The sequence below is a fragment of the Balaenoptera acutorostrata genome, chromosome 10 (assembly GCF_949987535.1).
Source record: "Balaenoptera acutorostrata chromosome 10, mBalAcu1.1, whole genome shotgun sequence".
Taxonomy (NCBI): domain Eukaryota; kingdom Metazoa; phylum Chordata; class Mammalia; order Artiodactyla; family Balaenopteridae; genus Balaenoptera; species Balaenoptera acutorostrata.
The window spans coordinates 3,369,104-3,386,549 of NC_080073.1; the positions used below are offsets into that span (position 1 = coordinate 3,369,104).

The 17,446-nt window shown below is 42.6% G+C and overlaps 2 protein-coding genes across 2 annotated transcripts in view; one reads left to right on the forward strand and one right to left on the reverse strand.

Annotated features, from left to right (window-relative positions):
• The window catches only part of XPC (XPC complex subunit, DNA damage recognition and repair factor), a 31,119-nt gene extending 25,074 nt beyond the window's left edge, over nt 1-6,045 (reverse strand). Inside the window, exon 1 of the mRNA XM_057555191.1 lies at nt 5,833-6,045. Within this exon, the coding sequence (XP_057411174.1) occupies nt 5,833-5,980 (148 nt within the window). The 5' untranslated portion in view covers nt 5,981-6,045. The remainder of the gene's footprint in view (nt 1-5,832) is intronic.
• A 144-nt stretch (nt 6,046-6,189) lies between these two features.
• Nucleotides 6,190-16,410, forward strand: LSM3 (LSM3 homolog, U6 small nuclear RNA and mRNA degradation associated). Its single transcript, XM_007182992.2, has 4 exons — nt 6,190-6,328; nt 8,543-8,653; nt 11,226-11,321; nt 16,005-16,410. Exons 1-4 carry the CDS (start codon nt 6,308-6,310, stop codon nt 16,083-16,085), a joined length of 309 nt encoding a protein of 102 aa, XP_007183054.1. The 5' UTR covers nt 6,190-6,307; the 3' UTR covers nt 16,086-16,410.
• The last annotated feature ends 1,036 nt before the right edge of the window (nt 16,411-17,446 follow it).

Consider the following 17,446-nt stretch of genomic DNA (forward strand, 5'->3'; position numbering starts at 1 on the left):
CTTTTGATCTAAATAAAATCATAATTTTAATAAATTTCACCTTATAACAGCATTTGTTTTAATGCTGGTTAAAATCACTGATTCAGTTCTGTTTCTTTAAAATATTTTATAAAAGAAGAAATTTATGCATTCCCAGGTTTTAAACACTTTAATGGAAACAAAATATTTCAAAATTAGTTATTTATAATCTGGAAACAGATTTCTTATTTCAAGGCCAGAATTTGTTTAAAAGTTTATTTATGACTTGACAGTTTGGTAGGGCACCCTTAAAATCAGGATTTCTAGATCTTACAGTGGTTTTTAGCCCTCTGTTAGTAAGCAAAGATGCTAAATACTTCACTTTACTAATCTAAAGATGCAGGTGGGAGGTTGCTCCAGAAGCACTATTTCTTCCTCACCAAAACTACTTGGTTGGTTAAAAGGCAAAGCTGTGTATTTTTGTACTTTGAAGAGAGAGGTCGAGGAGTTAAAAGTGAGAACAAGGGAAACAAACTGTGAGTCAAAAAAATGTTCATAGTATCATTATTCATAATATCCAAAATTTTTAAAATCTGAATGTCTATCCATTAGATAAGCATCAATTATGGTACAGTCACACAATGATATATAATTCAGTCATCTTCTAAGGCAAAGAAAAATGATATATGATAAAATGCTAAGAATGCAAAATTGTTTTAATAGTATACTTTCTACTACACACACAAAAAAACACAGACCAGAAGGAAATACACTATTATTTAGTGGTGGCTGTTTCTGGATGGTAGACATACAGATGACATTTTTTTCTTTATTCTTTGCTGTTTTTTTTTTGTTTTTGGTGCCACAGTATCAAGAGGCTATTATCCACGCAAATGGAAACAAAAAGATAGCTGGGGTAGCAAGACTTGTATCAGACAAGATAGACTATAAAACAAAGTCTATAATAAAAGACAAAGGACATTATATAATGATAAAGAGGTCAATACAAGAAGATATCATTCATAAACATATATGAACCTAACATAGGAGCACCTGAATATATACAGCAAATATTAACAGAAATAAAGGGAGAAATTGACAGCAGTACAATAGTGGGGGACCTTAACACCCCCACTTACATCAACGGACAGATCATTCAGACAGAAAATCAATAAGGAAACAGTGACCCTGCGACTTCCTTGGTAGCACAGTGGTTAAGAATCTGCCTGCCAATGCAGGGGACACAGGTTTGAGCCCTGGTCCAGGAAGATCCCACATGCCACGGAGCAATTAAGCCTGTGTGCCACAACTACTGAGCCTGTGCTCTAGAGCCCATGTGCCACAACTACTGAAGCCCGTACACCTAGAGCCCGTGCTCCGCAACAAGAGAAGCCACTGCAATGAGAAGCCCACACTGCAATGAAGAGTAGCTCCCGCTTGCCGCAACTAGAGAAAGCCTGCGCACAGCAACGAAGACTCAACACAGCCATAAATAAATAAATAAATAAATGGAGGAAAAAAAGGAAACAGTGACCTTAAATGACACATTAGACCAGATGGACTTAATAGATATCTGCAGGACATTCTGTCCAAAAACAGCAGAATACACATTCTTTCCAAGTGCACGTGGAACATTCTCCAGGATAGATCACATGCCAGTGCCAAAACAAGTCCCCCAAAATTCACGAAGACTGAAAATGTATCAAGCATCTTTTCCAATGACAACAGTATGAAACTAGAAATCAGTTACAGGAAGAAAAAAGAAAAAAAGACAAACACATGGAGACTAAACAAGATGCTACTAAAAAACAAAAACAAAAAAACCAATGGATGAATCATGAAATCAAAGAGGAAATTGGAAAATACCTTAAGACAGTGAAAATAAAAACACAATTTTACAAAATCTACAGGATGCAGCAAAAGCAGTTCTAAGAGGGAAGCTTACAGCAATACAGGCCCACCTCAAGAAACAGGAAAAATCTCAAACAACCTAACCTACCATCTAAAGGAATTAGAAATATTACTCAGCCATAGAAAGAATGCAATTTTGCCATTTGCAACAACATGGAGGGTATTATATTTGGTGAAATAAGACAGAGAAAGACAAATACTGTGTTTTCCCTTATATGTGGAATCCAAAAAATAAAACAAATGAACAAATATAACAAAACAGAAACAGACTCAGATACAGAGAACAAATTAGTGGCTACCAGTGGAGAAAGGGGTGGGGGAAGAGGCAAGATAGGGGAAGAGGATTAAGAGGTACAAAGGACTAGGTATAAAATCAGTAAGTTAACAAGGATGCAATGCATAGCACAGGGAATATAGCCAATATTTTATAACTTTGTATGGAGTGAAGTCCAATATCAAATATCAGATCACTGTTGTACATCTGAACTAATATTGTAAGTCAACAATAATTTTAAAAAAAAAGAAAAAGAGGTCATTTTCCAGGACTCTCCAAGATCTAGAGCTGTCTACTTCAGTCAGCCCTCCGTATCCCCCTGGTTCTTAATCCATAGATTCAACCACCCTCAGATTGAACTTTGGTTGAATCTGCAGATGTGGAACCGGAGGATACGGAGGGCTGACTGTACTACACTGTTACGTAAAGGATTTGAGCATCCGCACATCTTAGTATACACGGAGGTTGTGAAACCAATTCTCTGCAGATACCAAGGGACAACTGTCTAACCAGCCTCCTTGACCCTAACCAAGTTATTTCAGCAGGGCATGAATTAACCACTGGGGCTTGCTTGGCCAGCCACTGATTTACTAACAAAAACACCTGCTTAGAACTGCCAGCAGCACCTCATAGCACTAAGAATAAAATACAACCTCCTTAGTTTGGTCTCCAACCTAAGGGTCCTACTCATGTCTCTCACCTCAATTCCAAAACATTCCCTCCTATGGGTCTTTAAACTTACTGATTCCTCTGCCCAGAGCTCTCTTCCCCCACAACGTCTTACAAAAGGCTCCTTCATTACAGTCAGTAATTGGCTCAAAGTGCCACGTCTTCACACAGGCCTTCCTTGACCACTGATTCTGACAGCCGCTTCTTCCCTGTCCCCATGTCAGCTTTATTACAGCAACCTGTTCTACCTTCTTCATTGGTCTTATCACCATGTGAATTTATTTTTTAACTTACTTGTCCTACCTACCCTTCCCCAAAGATTACAGGCATCATGAGAGCAGGAACCTTGCCTATCCTGTTCACTGCTATAATTCCAGTGCCTAGAACAGGGCCTGAAAATAGCAAGTGCTCAGTAAGTCTCTGTTGAAGGAGTTAATGAGCTACATCGATGAAGGATTTAACATTGAGATTAAATATGGAGAAATCAGAGGTGCCCTAATGGAAACAAAGATATAATGTGGAAGACTATTTTCTTTGTCCCCAGCTGTTGAAAGCAGCCAAGTGTCATCTTCATGTGCATGCACCGAGGTGCTGGTAAAACTCACACTATGGTGCTGTTAGACAGTACGCTGGAGAGTCAACAAATCAGTGTCACCTGCGGCCAAAACCACAACCAAATTGCTCCTCTACCCAACCACATCAAAGCTGATAACTCTTCCCGGAAGCTACCTTGGAAACTTACTGCAGCTCCACTGGCTCGCAGAGCGTGAGTGAAGCTTAAGTGCGTCCTTGCCTACGTGCAGGCTGAATTGATATGAGCTAGCCCATCTGATTACCTCACCGGGACCATGCCAGGAGCCTTACAGGATGAAAATTCACAGCCATCCAGCAGGTTAGAATTAAGTTTCACAGACGAGGTCCAGAGAGGCTAAATTATTTGCACCAAGTCATTTACCCAAGCACGTGTAACTACTAAACGTTGGAGCTATACCAACCTGGTGCCAAGGTGAAGTGTTTAGCTGGGAGGAATGCTACCCGGGCTGGTGGCATTTCCAATACCTTTTGATTTCAAAAAAAAAATTTTAATTGCCACGTATGCAGAACACATTCCCTCTGACTAGAATGACAACCCCTTTCCACAGCCGTTTGCTGAAATATTACCTATTCTTCAAGTCGCAGACCAAACATAACTTCTTCAGAGACCATTTCCCAATCTCTCCTGATTATTCCTTCAGAAGTCAGAAAGCCTTATACCTTCTCCCATGAAATCACACGCTGTATTGGACATTTTTTTGGTAAATGTGAACACTACCCTACTCTAATCTCCAAGAAACCTCTATCTCCCATGTCACCTAGCTCGTGTGCAGCAGACATTAGGTACTCAAAAAATGTTACCGGAATGAGTCAATGAATAAAATGGAACTTGTAGTATTAACTGTGAGGTAAATCACCTTTTAAGTTTAGAAATGGTTACCACTGGACTATTTCCTAATGGATGATGGCCTTAAAATATGTACAGAATCAAAGAATTACTGAATCTATGTCACAGGAGCCCTTGCTGGTGACCTAGGCTAATTGTCTACCCAGTTATATCAGGTACCCCAGAAATCCCTTCTACAGCATGCATTATGCAATTATTTATAATATTTATTGAGCACTTAGTATACGTAGAGAAGGGGGGGAGGACAAAATAGGATACAGCAAAAAAATAAGACATGTTTTCATAAGCTTAAATTCCGGTAAGACAGGTCAAAAAGGAAGCAAATAAATTAACAAGATCATTACAGATGTGACATAGGCTGTCAGAGCCTCTGTGACAAGGGGTACCTGGGAGAGACCACCTTAGGCAGGATACTCGAGGAGTGCCTGGGTTGAGACCTGGAGGAACAGAAGTGAGCCACGGCAAAAGCCACGGAAGAACATTCTAGGGAGAAGGAACATCAAAGGCAAAGGCTCAGGTGAAAAATAACAGCGTATCTGAGGAACCGAAGGGAGGCCAACAAGGAGGGTATCTTGCAAAGAAGACAGTGGTAGTAGACAACAGAAGAAGCAGGAGCCAAAACATGTAGGATCTCGTAGGCCATGGTGAGGAATCTGGATTTTATGCCAAGAGCAATGGGAAGCCACAGAGGATCTGAAGTAGGAGCATGGCAAGATCTGATTTTTTTTTTAAGATCACTTGTGCCGCTGCATGGAGAACTCCTGCCGTGGTGAGGGATGAAAGGAAGTAAGGAGGCCAGTGAAGAGGCAACTGCAGTCGCTCAACTGAAAAGTGAGGGTGGCTTGGGCAGGGGGTGTGGCCACGGAAATAAAGAGAAATGGAGAGATTGAAGATATGGTTCTGAGGTTGAACTAACAGGACTTGCTGAAGGGCTGGAGGTGTGTGTGTAAGGAAGAGGAGGGGTCTGCTTTAACAAGTGAAGGGATCAATTACTCAGAAGGGGAGAAGTGGGGAAGGGGCAGGTTTAAGAGGGGAAAATCAAGAGTTTTGCTTTGCCCAGGGCAAATATAAGAAGCCTATTCGATATGCACGTGAAGAAGTCAGGTGGGATCCGAAGCTGGGGCTCTGAGGTGAGATTTGGCTGAAGGTACTATTCAGATCTGCACACTCCAGCACTCTAAGTCCTGGTCCGTTCGTCTTGTGGGGACACAAAACAACTGCAGTGCCTCTTGCCTATTCACCCTCTGCATCTACCAGGAGGCCGGACTTGATCCTGCGGGTGACGCGGAGCAGGAAGAGGCTGAGCAGGGGAGCTCGCGGTCCGGCCGGGCTCCGCGGAACCGCTCAGGGCGCATCGCTCCCGGCACGGAAGGCAAAGACGCAGCGACGTCGGGGAGGCCCGGGGCAGCCGCATGCCGCCTGCCTCCCGCGGTCACCGGAACGCCGTCTCACTGGCGCAGGTGGGCGCGGGGTTGCCTCGCCCGCACCTGCAGGAGGCCGGCCTCGCCCTCCCCCACCCGGCCTGCCTCCCACCCTCCTCCAGCCTCTCCCCCTAAGCCCGGCTGGACCTCGCTCTCACCCGCCTCCTTCTCCTCGCGCCTGGCTTTGCTCTCGCCCTTGGCAGTCTGGCCGCGTGACTCACGTCCCCGCGGCTCCCTGCCCGCAGCCATCTGGCTGCGCAACTCGCGTCCCTGCGACTCCCTGCCAGCCGTGCGCTTCCGAGCCATCTTTGCCTGGGCAGGACTGGCCTGGCGCTTGACGCACCGCGCCGCCGCGGGACGCTGCCCGCGCGCTGGCTCCGCCCCTAGGCGGGGCGAGGCACGGCCACGCCCCCTCACGGAGACACCAGGTACCCAATTTCCCGCCCCCCCCCAATGTCGGCGCCCCTGATAAAGCTCCGCCCCAGCCCCAAAGGACCAATGCCAACTGCAGGAAGCAAGAATCAGCAAAACCGATTTTTTCTACTTCCGGTGCATTGGGTCGTTGCCTTTCCCGAGACCGGAGGGGGTTCTCGTGCTCTCGCGAGAGGCGGGAAAGAGCGCAGGGTTTGAAAGATGGCGGACGACGTGGACCAGGTGAGTGTCTTCTGAAGAACTCGCTTCGGAGCGGCTTCCCCACGCCCAGGCCTGGCTCTGCCCGACTTTGCCTGTCAGGGTTGCTTTCTCCAAGCTCACGGCAACGTGGTCAATCACGCTGCCTCTTTCTGGGTCTTCACGGCCTTAATCTGCCTCTTGGTTAACCGCGCCTCCTCCCAATTTTGCCTCAGGCCCTGAGATTTTTTTTCTGTTCGAAGTCCGCTGGAAACTAGTTATTCCTCACTGTCGTCACTTCCTTTCTCTTGAGTCTCACCTTTTTCTGTAGGGTGGGAATAATTATCCTTGCCTGCCTCACGGACCTGTCGGGGTTCTGATAGAAAGCCTGATAATACAGTTAAGGAGTTGTTATCGTTACTGAGCGCAGCAGTTGTTGCACAGTCAGCAAACACCTAGTGAGCATCGTCTTTGTGTGGTTGGACACCGTTCTGAGCACCAGGGACACTGGCATTGACGTACGTGGTCCCTGGCCCCACTTGAAGTTTATATTCGGGGAAGGACGGGTAAAAAGTAAATATAAGTGTGCGCGATATACGGGGCTGTGATGTGGTATGAAGGCAACAAGCAAGGAACTGGTATCCACAATAACTGATGGTCCTGCAGGCTTTCTCACGCGCTCTCCTTTCTTTCCAAAACTGCTCTTCCTCAGATATCTTTGTGGATCAGGTTACAGCTTGTTCAGCTTTCTACTGAAATCTCACCTCCTCAAAGAGGACTTCTCTGGCCACCTGCATCAAACGACACTCTCCCAGTCTGCTTTATTTTTCTTCATAGAATGTTATTGGTTCATATTAAGTATATGCTTCTTTGTATAATGCCTGTATCCCCCAACTGGAATGTGAGTTCCTTAAGAGCAAGAGTTTTGTTCACTGTTCTGTCCTCGGGGTTTAGAACGGTGCTGGAAACACTCAACAGATACTAATTGAGTGAATGAATCGAATGATCAGGGAGTCCCCTTTGAAAAGGCAGTGTTTAAAACTACGAGATGAAAAGGGTGGACAGTGGGTAGTAGGGCTCAGTCACGTATATATCCTTACAGTGTTATGATTACTTATTTATATGCCTCTCCCCACTAGAATGAACTCCTTGAGGGCAGGGACTGACTTCTGTATCATTGTAATCTAGTATTTGGTTAGCTGGTCCTTAACAAACACCTATTGAACTGGGGATGGGGACTAGGTGAGTCAGTATTTTTTCTTCTTCTTTTTTTCCCCTCATCCAGCCCTTTAGGGCTGTAGAGCCTGTAACATTCAGTCATCTTCCTCCACTGGCCTTGTGTACTTACTGAAGCAGCTCTCCTTGAATAATCTTATCAACTCTCCTGGCTTCAAGCATCCCTTCCATATGGACCCCGGTCATCCTAGCCCTGATCTCTTTGAGACTTGTTTCCAACAGTTCTTTAATAGTAATAAAAAGAACCATTTATAAGTACTTTTCTGTTTGCCAGATACTATTTAAAATACATCAACTACTTCAGTTAAATACATTAGCTCTAATCCTCACAAGAATTATGAAGGGAAGATTGTGGCTTCCTCATTTTGTAAACAAGGAAACTGAGAATCAGAGATGGCATGATTTTTTATTCGCAATTCGTAAGTGTCAGAGTCAGGAATTGAACCCACACTGCCTGACTCCAAAGCCAATGCTTTCAACCAGTATTCTATACTGCCTGCTAAATATATTCATCTTGCTGGCCAAATGGCTCCCTGAACTCAACTTGCCGTGTACTGAACTCATAATCCTCCCTCAAACATTCATCTCTGCTTAGCAGTCTGACTAGTATGTGGTAGTCATTAAATGTAAGTTCTTCAAATTACTAAATGATATTTGAGATAAAGCTGAAGTCCCTGAGAGAGTGACTCCCTACACACTGAAATGGGGTCAGACAGTTTGGATTTTGAGGGAACAGAGTGCCGTCATGATTACTTTGTCATATAACTCCTTTCTGTGTATGTGTGTTTCAGCCCTCATTTATCTAGCACTTACTCTGTGTCAGGCACTGTTCTGTGCCTTCAAATATGTCATTTAAGCCTCACAACAGCAGTGTTAGGTAGGCACTTTCGTTATACACATTTTGCAGATTAGGAGACTGAGGCATAGAGGGGTTAAGTAATTTGCCCACAGTCATGCAGGGCACCGATGGTTCAGACACTTCACTCTCTAGTACTGTATTACTAAGCCTGTTTCTTTTATCAGCAACAAACTACCAACACTGTAGAAGAGCCTCTGGATCTCATCAGACTCAGTCTGGATGAACGAATCTATGTGAAAATGAGAAACGACAGAGAGCTTCGAGGCAGGTTACATGTGAGTAAATTTACTAAATCACCTTGAAATCAGATTATTTCCTTACCATTGCTCCCTCCTCCCACCCCTTTGAAATGTAAAAACTGTCCACTCTGGAAGAGTGTTTGAATGTAGACAAGGAGGAGGTGGAAAGTCACCCATATTTCCAAAAGCCAAATGCAACTGTATTTTATTCATATTGTTAACATCTATTTCTCTTTACGGAAATGCTGTGTTTATTAAAGAATATTTTCATTTCTTTCATTTTTTCCTGTGTTTATTTGTAAATAACATTTATTTGTCCTCCATTCTCATTTAAGTGTTCTTTAAATTACTGACATATATATAAATTTGTGTTTTGTTGTGAAAAATTTTAGACAGCACAGACATACATAGAGTAAAAGGGGAAATGCCATTTCTTCTTTTGAGTCTATAGTCTTTCAGGTCTTTTCTGTATATTTACACATATATACAAGAATGGTGTGTCTGTATGTATATATTTGCACTATATACACCACCTCTAAAAAAAAATAAATGGGATCTTGCTATACATTTTGGGGACACCTTTCTTTTTCACTTAATTATTCTTGGAAATTATTGATCCTGAGTGCATATAAATCTCCTTTATTTTTTTAAATGATTATGTAGAATTCTGTATATGGTAGCAGTGATATTAAGATTGTTTTCCATTTCTTACTACTATAAGCATTTTTATACATCGACCTCTGTGTATATCTGTAAATATTTCTATAGGATTGGTCCCTTGAGGTGGTCCCATTTATTCATAAAGAGAGTATACTAAAGGTTTTGCCTCTTCTTGATAACTCGTTACTTTCCTGAGTAAGTTGTTTTTATTACTACCATTCTACCCTAAAGTGATTAAAAATAGCTACTTTTTATTGAGCATTAATTATATGCCAGGTACTGTTACTCTAAGTGTTTTGCATGTAATATCTTATTTAATGTCTATAACAACTCTATGAGGGTAGATACTCATTATCCCGTTTTACGTTTGAAGAAGCTCAGGCTCAGAAAGATGAAGTTACTTTGCTTAAGGTGACACAGCCAGTAAAAAGAGGGCCAGACTAGGAACCTAGGCAGTCTGACTTCAGCCCCCTCTTAAGTACTATGATTCTACCTAACATGAAACCTAAAGGTAAAGAACCTCCTGTGCTTGGAAAGGAAGTGGGGACCCAGTAGTCTTAAATTACAGAAAGGAAGAGGAACCCCCGGGTAATGGAATAGTGGCAACTTTGCAGAGAAAAATAGAATTGAACTTAATCACATGGGCCAGTGGCAAGTAGACAAACACCCCAGGACAGACGTGTTGCCTTAACCCTTGGAGGCTTCTTCAGTTCCCTGCGTACACTCAATTGTCTCTGTACTGAATGACCACCAACCTTTTGTTTTCTGGCCCTCATCTGTAGATCTTTGCCCCCGTTTGTTGCTTTGCCTAGCAGTTCCCCGTGTTGCTAATTGGCTATCTTTATTTTGATGTGAGCTGGTGAACCATTTAACACTTGGCTAGAAGTAAGCATAAGTGGGTTCTAAACAAGCCACTCCCTCCCTCCCACCCCCTGGAGCTTCATCTTTTAGTAAAATGCATGAGCCTTAGAGCTTGGATTGAGGACATCCCTGAATATCTGAGTTGCAATATTTGTTGATCGAGCTCACAGGTGCCGAAAAGCTAGTTCTGGTGAGGCTATAATGTGCAGGGTGTTGCTCTACTTACTTTACTTTGTGGTGTTTAGTTTAGGACAGGGCGTGTTGAGTGACAGGGTCTTGTGCTTTTAGGAGACTGCATTGCCATCATCTTAGCAGTTAAAGAATTTTATTTCCTTTACTGTATCTTTCTTGTCACGCTATTACAGATGGAATTTAAAGAAGTATACTGAAAGGTGTATGAACTGGCTTTTTTTCATAATTAAATATTATAAATATTTATGTGACTGCCTTAGATAACAAATAGGGTGGGCACTTTAATTTCAGGGCTTCCCTGGTGGCGCAGTGGTTGAGAATCTGCCTGCTAATGCAGGGGACACGGGTTCGAGCCCTGGTCTGGGAAGATCCCACATGCCACGGAGCAGCTGGGCCCGTGAGCCACAACTACTGAGCCTGCGCGTCTGGAGCCTGTGCCCCGCAGCGGGAGGGGCCGCGATAGTGAAAGGCCCGCGCACCGCGATGAAGAGCGGTCCCCGCACCGCGATGAGGAGTGGCCCCCACTTGCCGTAACCAGAGAAAGCCCTCGCACGAACCGAAGACCCAACACAGCCAAAAATAAATAAATAAATAAATAAATAAAGGGAAAATAATTTGGAAAAAAAAAATAATAATAATTTCAAATTATTTTGAGTAATTCATTTTTGACCATAACAGTTTTATATTTGTATCAGGTCAATTAAGTCATCATTGGAGATGATTGGCAGAGAAACAGTATATTAGCACAGCAGGATTATTTTTTATTTGAATGTAAAAGTTTGTGGTGTAAGTATTATGTGTTACTGGTAATTGAGTGATTTGCATATTATAAGCCATGTTTATTATTTCCTAATTTGCGTATTACATTTCTTGGTCCCTCACCTTCCCACTTCAGGCTTATGATCAGCATTTAAATATGATATTGGGAGATGTGGAAGAAACTGTGACAACTATAGAAATTGATGAAGAAACATATGAAGAGATATATAAAGTAAGTCATGCAGTTCCATTCATCACTTTTAAAATGTCAGTTTTTCTCAGAATCCAACAGTTATTTATGGAAAACCTGTCGTGTTTTGATACCTATTCATGGACTCAGTAGAGTGTAGCAATTAAAAAAACCAAAGGCATTGGGGTTGGACAGACCTGGTGTCCAGTGCTGGCTTGGCCACTTCCTATCTGGGGTACGTTGGGCAAGGGAAGTACCTTTGCAGATGTAACTTCCTCAATGGTAAGCAGGAATACAGTCACTTCTGTCGTAGGGTTGCCAAGATTCGTTGAGATATGGCTGTGTAAGATGCCTCTGTGTGCTGGCGTATAACAGTAATACTGGACAGTGTTTTGTTTGATGTGGACTTATGTATCAGTACTTACTAGAAACTAAAACTGAGAAATTTTTAAAATATTTAACTCATTAAAAATAATAAATCTATTACATTTTGACATAAGTAACATTTTTATGAATAATAGCTATATTTTCTAAAACAAAATATTCAGTGAGAAGTGTCTTTGTTTTATGTTTTGCAAATGCTTGGCTTAATAGACAACAGCTAGTTACTCACATCTCTGTTTCTGCATTTAATCTGTTGCGCTATATTGTGAATATCACACAGATAGGTAGTTGGAAAGGGAGGAGTATTTCTTGTGGATACTTGCCTTTGATACTACACCCAAACTCAGCAAGCGGTAGTTTCTTAAAGGTTAGTTGTAGTGTAGAATCTGAAACTATATCAGTGAACTTTTCATACTCTTGTTATATGCAAATTCATTGGTTTACCTTGCGCTTGGAATGGATTTTTTATACATGCATGATTTTGTAACATCAAACTCTGGTCGTTTGGAAAATATTGGTTCACTGAATTATGCAGATCTTCCAGATATTGGCACATTTTGTTGTTCAGTCTTTTAAGTATTGAGAAGCCACTCTGGCCCTCAGGACCGCCTGGATTCACATCTTGACTCCCTTGCTTACCAGCTATATAATTATACCAACTTGTCTGTGACTGAGTTTCTGTATCTGTAAAATGGGGATGGTAATACGACTCACTTCATACAGCTATTGAGGATTCATTGAGAGATTCCGTGAAAAGCCTTCAGGTGGCGACAGGCACGTAGTAAGTGTTCAGATGTCAGCCTTTGTTGGTTTTTGTGGTTCTGCTTTATCCCGGCCTTCCTCCTCTTTTCAGCCACTCCCAACTCCGTGGCTAGTTTTCTTTCTCCCTCTGAACGTGGGATTTTTTTTTAATCTGCTTTTTTTTTTTTCCCCTCAGATGTCATTTACTAATTACTGTTTGTTATAAGCCATCAATCTGTAATAATAGTACAGCATGAAAGCTTGAGCTCTGGCTTAACAGATCTCGGTTCAAATCCTGGCTGCTGATGATTAGTTATGTGACCTTGGGCAAGTTCTAGAAATTTTTTAAGCCTCAGGGACCTCCTCTGTAAAATGCCAATACAATAATTGTGCCTTCCTCCCAGGATTATCACAGGTTGCACTGAATTTGGTGCTTGTAAAGCTGGCGGCAAGTGGTGATTGGTGGCCATTATGATTATGGATAAATCTGTGCCTCCAGCTTTTTTCTTTTCTGAGCTTCACTCTCTCATTTCCAATATTCTTATTGAAAATATATCCACGTTGGGTGTTATCTCAAACTCGGTATATATAAAACTAAACATCTGGTGTTCTTCACCTTCAAAATGAGGTCATTCTCAATTCCCTGTTTCTGTTCATGATTTTCTCAGTTATTTGGACCTTATATCTCAGAATTTTATATAACAAGTCAGCCAAAAACTTAGTGGCTTAAAAGTACACACATTTATTAGCTCACAGTTTGTGTGGGTCAGGTGTCCAGGCTTAGCTGGGTCCTCTGCTTCAGGGTTTCTCACAAGGCTGCACAAGGGCTGGGGTCTCATCTGAAGGCTAAAGTGGGGAAGGTTCTGCCTCTAAGCTCACTTCGTGGTTGTTGAGAGGATTCATTTCCTCGAGGGTTTTGGACTGAGAGTGCCTCAGTTCCTTGCTGCAGGGCCTCTCCCACCGGCAGCTTGCTTTATCAAACCCAGCAAGAGAGCTGGCTAGCAAGGTGGAAGTAACTATCTTATGTAACCTAATCATGATAGTGACATCCCACTAACTTTGTAGTATTCTACTGGTTAGAAGCAAGGCACAAATTTTACCCACACTCAGAAGGAGGGGGTTACACAAGTGGGTGAACACCAGGAGGCAGGGATCCTTGGGGGCGATCATAGAAGCTGCTTACTTGGATCTCCAGAAAACTATAATTGAATTAATAGAGAATCATTTCGGATGAAGTGGTTTCCATATGAAGGTAAGGTTGGAACTTTTTAGTTCAGAAGTATGACTACTGAATGAGGGATTTGAGTAAAATATATCAGTTATTTTGATGAGTGCTGACTCCTTCACTGAACTGGCTATGGTAAGACTAGGTTGCCTTTTGCAACTAGGAGACCAGAAGGCAGTGCTGCTTCCTAGTAGCAGACAACAGACATGATCCTTGTTTCTCTCAGAGTGATTCTCAGAGTGTGTTCCTCAAACCAGGAGTATGGGCAGACCTGGAGTGTGTTGGAAATGCAGGTTCATGGGCCACACCCTGGCCTACTGAGTGAAGATCTCTGGGCATGGAGCCAGGGAACAGCCTGAAAGGTGATCTTATGCACATTGAAACTTGAGAACCACTGCCCTGAGAGTGTATTATCTGGGAAAGAGTTAGATACATTCGTGGATGTGTTATCTGGGAAAGACTTAGATACATTCGTGGATGTATTATCTGGGAAAGAGTTAGATACATTCATGGATGACACATAAGTGTACTTGATTTAGCATACTAAATTTATAGGTACTACTTGAATTTACTGTTGGGGGTTCTCCTTTTATGTTAGTTCCAGTGCCCAAGAAGCTCATAAAACATGGTTCTTAAATTTTAAAAAAGTTCTGAAAACATAGCTATTACCAATATTTTCTGCCTGGCGGAGAGAGAGTTTTCTGTCAGATCTACATGTGGTCAGTTGTGGTACAGATTCCTGTAAGCTAAAAAGGATAAATTAATTGTCATTGCCCCTCCCACCTCCACTGTAGCACAGCAGGGACAGGATATCCGCTGCCATAAAAACTCCCTTTCAGAAAAGGAAAGAACGGGGACGTAGAGCAGTTACTGGTCCTTTGCAGTGATGGATCCCCTGGGGAGGCATGAGTAGTAGAAGAAATCCCTTGGTTAGGTCATGTATGTCCTGTGCGATATTTGGGACATAACTAAAAAAAATTCTTTTTCGTTTATCTATAATTCAAATTTAATTGGGCGACCTGTATTTTTATTTGCTAAATCTGGGGGCTGCAGAACATTCACAGAAACGTCTCACTTATGCTGGAAGACTCAAATTGTCAAAGGCTTTTTTTAGCCAGGCTATGTATTCGTTCTTTGGCTATACCATTTCTTTAAAAACTTATGACTTCATATATTTCTGATCTGTTTACCTCCAATCAATTCTTTGGGCAAGTCACCTCAAAGTCTTTTTCTGTACAGAACTTGTAGACACCTTTATTTCTTTAGTTCCTCACCTCTAATATGTGTAACTTCCTCTCCCACAAATTAATGTTGACTACCTTGGATCATTTGCTAAAGTAAATTTGGGTGGGAAAGGAACACCCTTCATCTGGTCTTCCCCTCAGGGCTGAGTTTGTTTAACTGAGAAGATTTACAGGCTGCTTTGTTCCTCAAAGCTTTTTTTCCTGCTTATTGTCCACAGTTTGGAGTCTAAAAACAGTTGGCTTTTATGACTCATGAATGCTGTTTCTTATAATCTCTGCTTGAAAACCAGCTAGTTGTCACCTAAGCTCATCTCTTCCTTACACTGCCCTGCCCAGTGCATCAGGTTAACAGCAACACTACTAATGTTTGGCTTTTTCCAACCTCTTCCCCAGAACCTATAGGTTTGGGACATCTTTTGGGCTACTTTTGGAGTCACTGCAGGCAACAGTTTTACTTAATGTTTTGCCGAGGCATGAGAAAATTTCAGACCTTCCATATCTGTTTCCTTACAGCCTAAGGCTTGTCCCCTAGGCTAACGCAGAAGGTATCCATTCTGTATATGAGTGCAGTAGCACATAGAAGCAACACATGAGGGCTTAGCACAGTAGGATTTTATTTGTACCCACACAACAGTCTTTAGTGAGGTTTTAGGTCAGTGCAGTAGCTTTCTTCCAGATGCTCAGTCAGGGACCCAGGCTTCCTGGCTCTGCCATCCCCAGGGTTCTCCATAGTCTGAGTCCGTGGCCGGGGGAGAACACAGAGGCGCCTCTGTGGGAGGTTTAGGGGTTGGTCATCACTTCTGTTCACTCTCCATTGGTTGAAACCCAGTCCGTGGCACCATCTGGTTGGCAGGGAGCGTGAGGAACGTGGTCTAGCTGTGTGCCAAGAGGAGGGGCAGAAAGGGCTGGGTGGGTAGCTGACGCCTCTGCCCCAGGTGTGTTCCAGGAAAAGAAACAGTTAGTAGATGGTTCTTTGTGCCACAAAGGTAAGTGATCAGGTTTTTTAAGCAATTTGTTTGTGTTATGATGAATCTATGGTTTTTTGTTTTCAAATTTCTCTCTCGAAAAATAAATACTACTACTACAAATTTGTATAAATGTGTTCTGTGTTTCTTTTTTTTCCTCTTCCAGTCAACAAAACGGAATATTCCAATGCTCTTTGTCCGGGGAGACGGTGTTGTGCTAGTTGCCCCACCATTGAGAGTTGGTTGAAACAAAGGATTTATCCTGTGTGGAAAATAGGAGATTTTGTATGATTGCCTCTTTAAATGTAGAAGATATTCAAAAGAGAAACCGGCGTACGTTTTGATTTTAAGAAATAACCACGAATTCTTCCACTTCTGAAATAAGTTGATTTGCAGATAACTCACAAATTCTTAAGCTAAATGGCATTTTTATTTTTCTCCAACCCTTCCAAAGAATGTGATCACCAAGATGCAGAACTTTTTCAGGAGTTGATTTGCTCCATTGTTTTTTCGGACAATTTCTGGGTTTCTTTCTTTAAATTAAATTTGATGTTTCCTTTTTTGATTTTTAATGCAGTCTCCTGTCTTGTGAATTCTTTCAAATAAGCACATGTGTTCCATTCACTTTATTTGTACACTTTTGTGTTGCATCTACTATGTTTGTGGCACCAAGTTGAGTCCTGGGAACGACAGTTTTGTCCATTTGCTTCCCTCCCTGGAGTCTTCTGGAAAGGCAGTTGTTGAAGCCAGTAACTGCAGGACAGTGAGGTCAGGGCTGATGGCGTCATGCATGTATGGGATGCCATGAGAGCACAGAGAAGAGCACCATGGGTGGGCGGGCGGGTGGTGGGGCTCTCGTTGTAAACACTGGCACTGCAGTGAAAGATGGGAGCCTGGTTCTCTTACTTCTGTCTGGCCGGATTATTTCTAAGGCCAGGCTTCAGTGGTTGTTAATCCATTATCTACCACAATATGCTAACATATGCACAATATTTTAAGCCACATGCAAGAAAAATGCTTTCGTTAAGACATTGTGTAATAAGGTTTCGTTTTATTTATTGTGCTGTTCCTGCAAGTTAGTGGAGAAGAAAAAAACAACTGTGGGCAAGCTGACAGATGCCTTACCTTACGTGAGTAGACAGGAGAGAACCACTCCCTTCTGCCACCCCGCACTTTGTCCGCAGGCTTCAGTAGCCCCAGGACGTAACCTGTTTACAGCAGCCTACTGTTCACTGTTGAAGGAATGAGACTGTGGTTCTGATGGTAGCAAGTGGTTGATCCTTCAGATCCTTTCTGAGTAGAATGCTTGCCTAAGTGCTGATGATGGTGATACATGTAATAATTGCCATCTTTTGTTGAACAGAGTACACCAGGCACAGGCATTTTGTGTACAGCTTCCTATTTAATCCCTGCAACAGCTCTCCTGCAGGATGTTACGAGAAACTGAAGCTCCACGAGCTTTCATTGCTTGTCTGTGGGTCTGAGGAAGTACCTGTGTGAGTGAGTGGGCCAGGCGTGTGGTGCAGCTCTGGCTCCTAATGTCCACCACAGCCATGACGGCCACTCTGCGGTTCTCTCCACGTTGCATTTATTTTTAGTGGTATCTGA

Bases quoted from the DNA above. Each gene is read 5' to 3' on its own strand.
- LSM3 (XM_007182992.2), top strand. From the start codon at position 6,308: ATGGCGGACGACGTGGACCAG. The intron at 6,329-8,542 runs GTGAGTGTCTTC...TTCTTTTATCAG, and splicing joins TGGCGGACGACGTGGACCAG to CAACAAACTACCAACACTGT. The intron at 8,654-11,225 runs GTGAGTAAATTT...TTCCCACTTCAG, and splicing joins AGCTTCGAGGCAGGTTACAT to GCTTATGATCAGCATTTAAA.